General features: G+C 35.7%; 1 protein-coding gene across 1 annotated transcript; it reads right to left on the bottom strand.

The window, feature by feature from the left end:
• Positions 1-3,472: 3,472 nt before the first annotated feature.
• On the bottom strand, positions 3,473-9,014 carry LOC142348653 (MFS-type transporter SLC18B1-like). Its single transcript, XM_075400086.1, has 2 exons — positions 8,041-9,014; positions 3,473-4,709 (listed from the first exon to the last, which is right to left on the bottom strand). Exons 1-2 carry the CDS (start codon positions 8,675-8,677, stop codon positions 3,943-3,945), a joined length of 1,404 nt encoding a protein of 467 aa, XP_075256201.1. The 5' UTR covers positions 8,678-9,014; the 3' UTR covers positions 3,473-3,942.
• Positions 9,015-10,003: the final 989 nt, after the last annotated feature.

Genomic DNA, 10,003 nt, shown 5'->3' with positions numbered 1-10,003 from the left:
TCCAGACTATGTGAATTCAGCGATTGATGCGCAGAGTGGAGCTCAAATATACTCTGATCACAGGTCGGTTTGATTGGGGACCTCCACCTCGGCAGTAACAACGGCACAACTCTCCAAATTCTTCTAAAGTACATCCAGTAATTGTATCAAGACGACTCGATCGAGACTGTTTCTACTGCAAGGTGTTCCAAATTTCTTCACAAACTTGTCAAAAAGTTTTTGTTTTCTTAGTCAGAAAATTTTTCCAAGCTCAAAACATTTTTTTTCTTCGAAGCAGCCATGAGTATAACTCTTTTATTGTAACAAAAAACTCAGAACACACAAATCGATATAAATCTAACAGATGAAAACGCAATTGCGTTGTCACTTATTTAGCAATGGGTTAATTTTGGCTTAGGGGGGGAATGAGTAGTAAGGGGCCACAATCATTCATATCTGAATTTATCGCTAATAGTTTGTAAAGATTTCGTTCATTCTTGCACTTTGCGTTGAATTCCAAATTATAAACATTAGTTCAATTTAATCACTGTATCGCAGTTGTTAATTTAGTCCTTTAAATCTCGTTTCAATTAACTGCTTAAGTCAAATGCTATGTAGAAATCAAAATTGAGAGCGAACTCTTTTTCGCAGTCTGATGTTACATGATACATGTAAGTTCAAACAAACCCGTGTCGAATATTTACCCCAAAACTATTTAAGATTAGTGCGTAATTGGTGTCATTTTTTGGAAACATTCCAACAAGAACTGATGTAAATAATTAAAATTTTCTGGTTCTAATTTAGGCTGCTAATCTCATAAGGCACTTTGAGGTGCGCGTGATCGATGGATCGATTTATGTTTTACGCGTGTTCTCTGGAGCGTTTCTTCGATCCAAAAGTTTTGCTGAAATATTTGTCGCAGAAACAGTAATTTTATTGCAGCTTAAATCGAGGCAGAAAGTGAAGACAATTAATTCTTTCCCGTCAGTAAAATGAAAATTTTTAGATGTCATAATGACACTTGGTTCTCTAATGACATTGGCTCTTCTACAGCCAAAGTATTGCATTGTTGTCATAACTTGACCAATTTTTTCTGTGAAGTTATGTTTGGTTGTATTGATTGATTTATTTGAAGCAAAATTTAAACTCAAGATGACAAAGATTTTTGACTGCATGGAAAAAGAATAAATCTTCTTCTACAAAACCATTCGTCGCCGCTTTTTCTCTGTTTCTATAAAATTTAGCAGATTTGAAAGACGAGTTACATTGAAATCACCCTTTTTTAGATGAATATTTTACGGCTCCTGCTTAGGGTACAAGTAGATCTTAGCATTCTGTATGGTTAGCTTGGCTTGACTTGTTTTCCAAAAAACTGTAACAAGAACGCCATAATAGTTGCAACATTTTCGGTCGGGAACCATAAAATTTGTGAGGTATTGAGAATCAACCAATTGTTTTATTCTGATGAAATCTGGGTTGACCTCCTCCCACCGGATGTTTTATTTTGTACTTTATCTATTGAAATTGGGGATTTTGGATAATATTTATATGATTATTCCTTTTAGAGAACTTGCTGAATTGTCGGCACTCAAATTCAGTATTTAGAACAAAGTGACGGATAATTGTTCAGTGCTTTGCACATTTACTTTTCTTACATGGAATTCATTTCAATAATTTTTTACACTAAGATTTGACGTTTGGGAAAAAACTATCGACAATTTTTCTTGTTAAATTTCTGCGTAATCCATGCTGATTGATTCATCTGTTCTGTTGCTGTTGTATTCTGGTTTCCAATTTACTATTCAACATATTTAAGACTTCAAGATTGTTATATAATCTATCAGGCAAAATGATCTTTGATGAGATCTGCAGATTACTTCTGTTGAATTAAAATGCTTTCCAATTTGCAGATTTCCTTTGCAGTTGAAAACTTTTCCAGACTATGTAAATCCACCGAATGATGCGCAGATCTGATATTCAAATATACTCTGATCAGAAGGCGCTTTGATTGGTGACCTCAGCCTCGGCAACAACAATACCCAACTCTCCAAATTGTTCTAATATACAACCAGCTATTGTATCAAAACGACTCGGGCGAGAATTTGCGTAGTGAAGAGTGCTTCAACATCCGTCTAAATTTGTCAAAAAGTTTTTGTTTTCTATGTCAAAAATGTTTTCCGACATAAGTTTTTCTACGCTTGAAATGAAACATTTTTTTTTCTATTCGAAGCCACCATGAGTTTGACTCTTTTATTGTCGATAAAATAATTCAGAATACACAAATTGATATAATTCTAATAGATGAGAACACAATTGTGTGGTCAATTTTTTTGCAATGGAAAAGTTTTTAAGTGAAACTGAAAGTTTAAAAATAGGGCAGACGAAAAAAAATGAAACAAATAATTAGTCTATTATGATGTCATATTGTCCTTTTATCAAAAAGTTAAATTCGTGTTAGTTTTCTTTAATGTGTTGTTATTTTCGTAAAAATCTGAAATGGTACCGTTTAAACAAATCTTATTATGTTTTTCAAGGTTTACGTTACAAATCAAAACAGAAATATTTTTTTAACTTAAAACTGACATTCTTTGTTTGATATCAAATAACTCCTACTGGTAAACTCTTCTGTATGCTGATTTCATGTCTCTAGAAGGCTATAAATGAACCTATCTTTTTAACTCTCAACTTGGTTACAGTTGACTCTCTTTTTCAAATAATAATTTATGAACAAATCAGTAGATTTTTTTCTTGCATTAAGAAAAAATAAAACATATAAGGATTTTTTGGAAATTAGAGAATTTTGTAATCCTTCTATAATTTAATGTTGTACCTTATTACCCTGCTTCCTAATTTTTAAAGTGTTCGATTTGACATTTAATTTACTGAAGTGGTTTTTACAGGGTCATCAAATATTGTCGCACGAGAAAAATGACCACTCGAGGAAAGACCGAAAAAACATGTTCAGTTTTGAACTTCTTCGATTTTAAGGACTTAATTTCTCTTTGATGCTTCTGTTGCGTTGTCCAGTTTCGCGCATTTTGATTTCCAGATCAGTTGTTCATAAAATAACTGATGCAATAACTGGATAAATATTAATATTAATGGAAAGTTGGGGCATGAGTTTTGCCGAAGTTCAGGTCCGCGATGGAGGCGGCATCTGATCAGAGCATATTCGGGCTCAAATCCGCGCAACATGCGCTGGAATTACATAGTCTGGAAATTCGTCGAGCCCACAAAAATCTGGACAACGAGCTGCAACTGGTCTGAACAGAAGTAATGAAGAGGGTATGATCAGAGGCCATTTTGGGCCTGGGACTTCAACCCGTATAACGTTAGAGGAAACTTGGTCTTACACTGTGACTATATTAATGAAACGTGATAAATTAAGCCAATTAGATAACTAGTCTTCGACACTCGTCATTAAGGTGTCTAATTCTTCCAATCAGTCTTTTCTCAACCATTAATAAAACTTAATGTCGAAAGGCTAGTCCAATTATTTAGTCAATTTACGGATATATTCTATAATCAAGCAGTCCATTATACAATCGACAGTTAATAATCTCGTATAATAAATTATTTAAAAGAAATTTATCGCGTGAGCTTTGGGATTCCAAATAATGGATCCTTGTAACAATACTCCTCGTTTCGCAGGGGAAGATACTGTTGAACACGAATTGAGTGATTAGTTTATTGATCAATCAGAGAAGATAATTAATTTTCCATGCATGCACATTCTATGTTAAACCAACAACTTGAACAAATTAGCCATATAGTTAAGCCGATCGGCTTAATAAGAATATTAAGCAAAAATAATTCGTAAGCGACCAGTGCGTCGCGGCTTCACAGATCCTAAATTGGTTTCACAGATCCCGTTGCTGAAAAGATCCCAAATAATAAGCGCCCACTGAGCGGTGGGTTCAAGAACGGAAAAGATCGAAAGTTACTAATTACAACAGACGCGCATTAATAATTGAAGCACACAATTTTTGAGCAGTATTCAAAATCTTCTCGCTCCTCTTCCTCACATTCGGTGGATTTGGATAAAACTATAGCATATATAGTGAAGGCGCATATTAGGGCTCCAATATATACAAAAGCATGGGCAAAAACAACACCATCGAAGCCCAGATAATTGAAGAGAACTCCTCCAATGATGGTGTTGCCTACCCATCGACCACCCAGAAAACAGATATTATTGCACCAATTGGACATAATCAGACGGTACTCTCTGTGAACATCGTCTTTTGCGTGTAAATGAAAGACATCGTCCAAAATGATGCTGCCTGAAACCCATCCAGCGCTGTAACAGAACCCAAAACAAGCCAGTGCCATAATGAGAAGGAATAGGGTGACGGGGACAAATACGTTCCAGAACGTGTCGATAATCAGAAGGCCGCAACCTACAGCGCCTATAGCTGGTGTGAATATGTACGCTGGCCATTTGAGTGAGGAATTGACCAAGTGGCCAATCAGAGGCGAGAGAAGAATTGCTACTACAGGTGCTGGAACAAAGAAATAAGATACAAGATTTTCTGATAGCCCGTGTAGGTCAATCAGCCAGGGTGCGAGGAATACAGAGAATAGACCAAAGGTAATCGACACTGTAAAATGAGGCGCACTTGCAAGGTAGATGTCAGGGGTTTTGAGGACTTTTCTCATCGTGAAAGGCTCAAACGTTGGTGCTGATGGCCTGAATGGCCTGTTCAGGTCGTGTGTGCACCCTTTTTCACCTGAAAAAACACCCAGATCAAGATGACGTCCGACCAATTTTGCGTTCGAATTGTAGCATCTGCCCAGACTTAAACATGAAAAAAATCTGACTATATTGGAATTATAGTCTGATCATAACATGCGGTTTGGAACGGCTCGGAGGGATCTTATTAGAGGTCATTTGGTATGAGACCATGATTTATCCCCTTTTGAAAAGATGAATTCGATCATTTTCTACCATTCGATCAAGTTTCTGACCATTTAAAATCAAATTTTGGGAAGCTGACGATATTCAGGCGTTTCTAATCATCATTGAACGTGATAAAAACTCTTTTAGGGGGCAGTAGTTTGTCATTTTTTTGGGTTTTTTTCTTAAAAATAGCGCATAAAACGCTTCTAAAGGTTTTTATCTGCTTTTGAACACATATATGGTACAAATAGTACGCTTATATTTTGGAGGTTTCCAGAGCAACATTGAACATACCATGCTGCATATTTTCACTTTGTGTCACTATTGTCCACGGTGAAAAATGTATATATGTTAATTGCAAGCAACAGTAACGAATATTGCATGGATTTCGTCACCAGTATTTCCGGATAATGGTTAGCTAATGTCAAATATTTGAGCTGTTTATTCTTCTCGAAACCATTTAATCAGCCTAAAATTTTATTGCAGAAATTTATGCAGTAAATAATTGAGACCTATTTCAGAGACTTATATGCTCTTATGAGCCGTGATATTGCTATTTGCAAATCTGTTATTTTTCTTCAAAATACAAATTTTACTTCAACAGGGAATATTCTGCCATAAATTTTTGGTTTGGATATCCTTCAAACGTTTGGATTACCTTCAAAAGTTAGGATTGACTCTGTGAAACGCTGTGAGTACACACTGGGACGAATCAATGAGATCTACACTGGCAACAACGATGTTGTGCAATCAGCGCGAGTCAAAATGGCACATGGAGAACTGAACCGGCCAGTAGTGAAGTTAGCGCCAGTATTCTACAATGGTGTTTCCGAGATCGAAAACAGGGCCGGCGATGTTGGCGCCACTTCAAATCAGCAACAAAAGCCATCAGACAACAAGAAATAACCTTTGAAACTGAAAAAACTTAGAATTTGTCAAAGCTCAAAAATGATAAAAACTGAAAACTTTACAAGTTGGGACCGAAATTTTGTACACCCCCCGATTTTTGAAAGGGAAAACCTGAGCGACCCGAGGTTATGGAACACGGTTAGGGCTATCTCTAAGCTATCCATAAACCCAACGAACATTATTGCATCAGACCCACAAGTGTGGATATTAGCAAATATATGGTGCTAAATTGGCATTTTTTGATATTTTGTTATTTAAGTTATGTTAAATTTCTTAAGCTGTATATTTTATGATAATTTAGGTGACCATTAAACGTCAAATACCGTACATTCGAAACATTTAGGGACACGTAATAAGCATCCGTGCTTATGTCAATAAAAGTAAATTTTGCAGTAATTTGACATGTACTATGTAAACAATGACCTAAATCACTTTCTTGATTAACCAATCAGAAACCAGTAGTGATGATGTTGTAAATGATAAATATTTGATTATTTACTTTAACCGAATTGTTTGATTAGTGAAACCGAATTACATTTAGAACCATTAGAAACTGTTACCAAGAGCAGTTGGCTCTCAGATGGACTAAAATTTGATTCTTTAACAACTTTAGTTTTTTTGCTAAGTTTTGCTAGATCTTAAGATCGTGCGAGTTCTAAGTTAGTTCAGCTTACTTGAAGAGAATTTAGCAACAATATTAGCTAATAGCTGAAGCATTACAAACTTCAGCACGAGATTGAACGTAGATTATCACTAGGGATTTTCTTAACTTCAATCAACAAAATTAAAGTTACAGTCCTTTAATTCAACGAGGTTAGTAGTCAATCGAACCCAGTGAAGAACCAGATCTACGTTAGTTTCTAGAACCACGCTGTGATATATTGGTTCCCCTGAGATTCTTGAACACTGATTTAATTTGATATGCGCTAAGGACAGAAAAAGATGTCGATTTCTGAATTTTTCAAAACAACTTCTTTTTGTTTTCTCTGGTTGCTCAAAAAAGACGGTTAAGCTACTTTGTTCGTTTACTTTCTGTCAAGCTGTTACAATTCAGATGGTCCAATTTTTATAAAAGAAATGTCAAAATGACACAACTTAAAATCAAAATCTAGTCATCAACAGGCATCCATAAAAGCCTCAATGAAATGTAACAGGAACGGAATTGTGCGAGTGAAAGACAATTTTTTGACAAGGAAAAATTGAGTTCGGGAGAGCAAACTTTTATACGATTGGTGTAATACAATCAGATGTAAGGAAATTGCTTTTTAGATATTCAACCCAGGAAAATTCGGGCCACTTGGAAACTTTCTGCACCTAAATGAGCAGTAGATTGTCAGCGAATTCTTAGAGCAGTTGAAGTGGAAGGAAATGCAATGGCGGATCAAAATTTTATTGAAAATTCATGGATGAGTATGAAACAGCAATTACGGAAGCAGATTTTTTGGGAAGTATAGAAGAAATAGAGATAAACAAATTTGGAATGATATTTATACAGATTTTGTGAGAAAATTCTTACTTTGTCTGTTAGACGTGGAAAATGCCAGAGGCGTAATGACATGCTACTAGGGAACTCAAAAAGTTTGTATTTTCGATAAGTTTTTCACTGCAAACAGAGACAAATTTGACTGGATGGCGTTCGGCTTTGACAACCGCATTGTAGAAAACTTTCTGTGAATATCTATGCATAAAACTCCGCCTGTCTGGTTAAGCATAACACGAAAAATCCCATAATTTTTAAGATTTGTGCAAGAGATATCTTCTGCTCAATCCTCCTATAGCTATTTTATAGCTCTGCCACTGCCAGTCCCAAGCCCGGAATGAAAAAGGAGGGTAAAAAACTGATGATACTGGAAAAAATATAAAGTAGGCTTTCTAACTTGGCCTGACATGGTTGTCCGAGCCCGACCAGTCGCCCTCTGCAGCCAGGTAACAAAAAAGGTGTTGATTCAAAATCTTACAAGCAGGATTTGCAATCTTGCAAGAATCTTACATTTTGAATTTAAAATCTCGCAAGATTTTTGCAAGTGGATTGAAAACTTGCAGGAGTCTTGCGAGAATTTTGCAAGAAGTATGTATTCTCTTGAAAGATGGCTTGCAAGATTCGTGCAATATTTTTATTTCTTTTTAATCACTAGAGATTGTAAGATAACCGTTTTTGGCCACACACATAATATAGTTGTTTTTGGCCAGAAACTTGTACAACGTCAGCAACTATAACAAGATAGCAGAAAAACTGTGCGAAAATGTTGTACCTGAATTTAAAGGAATCATTTCATCCAGACTTGTCTGGTGGTTCTCATGTGGCAAAACGAAGAGTGCAGACGTTATTGCGAAGAACATTGAAACCATTCCCGAAACTATGAAGGGTAGATAAAATCCGTCTAGTTTGAAGAACACGGTCCCAATGAGAGGTCCTAGAATAGCCCCGCCTTCAAACAAGAACTGTATGGCCCCTGTGACTTGCCCCCTGTTCTCTGGGAAAAGCTGAAATGCCAAGGGAAATACCACTGCACAAATCACGCTACTAGCTAACCCGGAAGATGCTCTTATCAGAAGAGCGACTGTGATATAAACCCACTGCGTGTAAATGAAGGCGAGTAAACCAAATGCGGCAATTCCTAATGAGGATAAAATATAGCTGACACAAAAAGCTGTCTTCAAATTAACAAATCCATTTAAATGATGTATGACGAATCCGAGGACTAAAGCAACAGCGTCATTAATGCCAGTTATGACTCCAGTTGTGGTCTTAGAGAGACCTTTCCGCTCCGCTTCCTTAGGAAAGAAAGCCCCGATTTGGGTTGTGACAACTCCATTGAAGATAAAATAAGAAATTATGAGTAATACTGAAATTGATCGTCTCAAAAAAGTCGCTTCAAAATCTTTCATTTCGTTTCTACAGTGGATGATATTCAGTAGTACATGCACTTTAAATTATTTATAAGCTTTCAATTGGGATTTTACAGATCCTGTTAGACTGATTTTCATAGTAGCTTTGAACCACAATACAATATTCATAGAATACCGTTCTTGGTTATATTCGAATTCAATGTGCCTCGCTAAGAATAAAAATGTGCAAAATAAAAAATAAATATAAAATAACAATACAAGAGATATAACATCATATAATTTTAACAGACAAAAATTTGAAGCATTGATTCATTGATATAGACCTCATTGTGCCTCGTTTATAAAGATGTACTCGTTTTAATGAACTTTATTATCGTGAATTCGTTATTTGCATCAAAAACGTTCTTATCAAAATGTAGCTCTCTTTACCATTACCAGCAGTTCTGAGCCTGAAAATCCAAAAATGTGTTTGATTTGAACATCGCATATCGAGAGAAATGAACTCAATACAATTATCTCATATTGGTCGTAAACATCAAAGCTGTAAAACGATGCTAATATTTAATTAGATTTTTTCTAACGCATGGCCATAATCAACAAACATTATTGTAGATTTAAAAAATGGCACAAACTTGTACTAATTGTGCGTTTTCGACCACTTTGTGGAAGACGACTAGTTTAATAGTTTAATACTGACGTTCCCCAAAGTGTGTATGAGTGTTTGCAGTATTTTCAAAAGTCCATTCTGCTTTTGGGAAGTTCGGAAATGGTTAAAGGTTCCGAAATGGAAGGACTGTGAGATTTTTTCATAACAATTTGTAACGTATATCGGCAATCATAATATTAGATAAAGCGTTACTTGGTTCACCGTGTTTGTCATATTTATTTGACAACTCGAATGAGTACTTGAGCTGAACAAAATCGCCGACACTTTTCGAAATACAATCTTCTGAAGTTTTAATACTTTGATCAATGCGATGAATTATCCAACTGCCAGACAAGTAACCGATCTTGTAAGATTAGATCAGATTCGATTTTCTAAGCCCTGTATATATTACACAATACATTAGTAAGAAGGAAGCTCGGTAATGTGCGAACGCACATAATGTCCCGACCCCGCTCAACCACATTTTTGACTTAATTGGCTACCAAATGAGGAAGAGATAGAAAAAATTCAATAAACATTCATCTCGTTCAACAAACCACTAATGAAATAAAATAATGCCACTTTAGAACTTTAAAGGGCCAATGAAATTTACTGATAGGACTACTAGAAAAGACAAAAAACAATCCATTAAAAAACATTAATTACGACCAGAACTCAATGTCTATACCGCCATTAGAAAAGATACGGGACATGTCCTC

The sequence above is a fragment of the Convolutriloba macropyga genome, chromosome 1 (assembly GCF_964194025.1).
Source record: "Convolutriloba macropyga chromosome 1, txConMacr16.3, whole genome shotgun sequence".
Lineage (NCBI taxonomy): Eukaryota > Metazoa > Xenacoelomorpha > Acoela > Convolutidae > Convolutriloba > Convolutriloba macropyga.
Note: the sequence above shows the minus strand (reverse complement) of the source record. Positions and strands in the feature narration are given on the sequence as shown.

What these genes read in the sequence shown, in the direction of transcription:
- LOC142348653 (XM_075400086.1), bottom strand. Translation starts at nt 8,677, where the DNA reads ATGAAAGATTTTGAAGCGACTTTTTTGAGACGATCAATTTCAGTATTA. An exon ending in AATGATTCCTTTAAATTCAG is followed by an intron (nt 4,710 to 8,040) that starts GTACAACATTTT and finishes GTGTTTTTTCAG; the next exon opens with GTGAAAAAGGGTGCACACAC.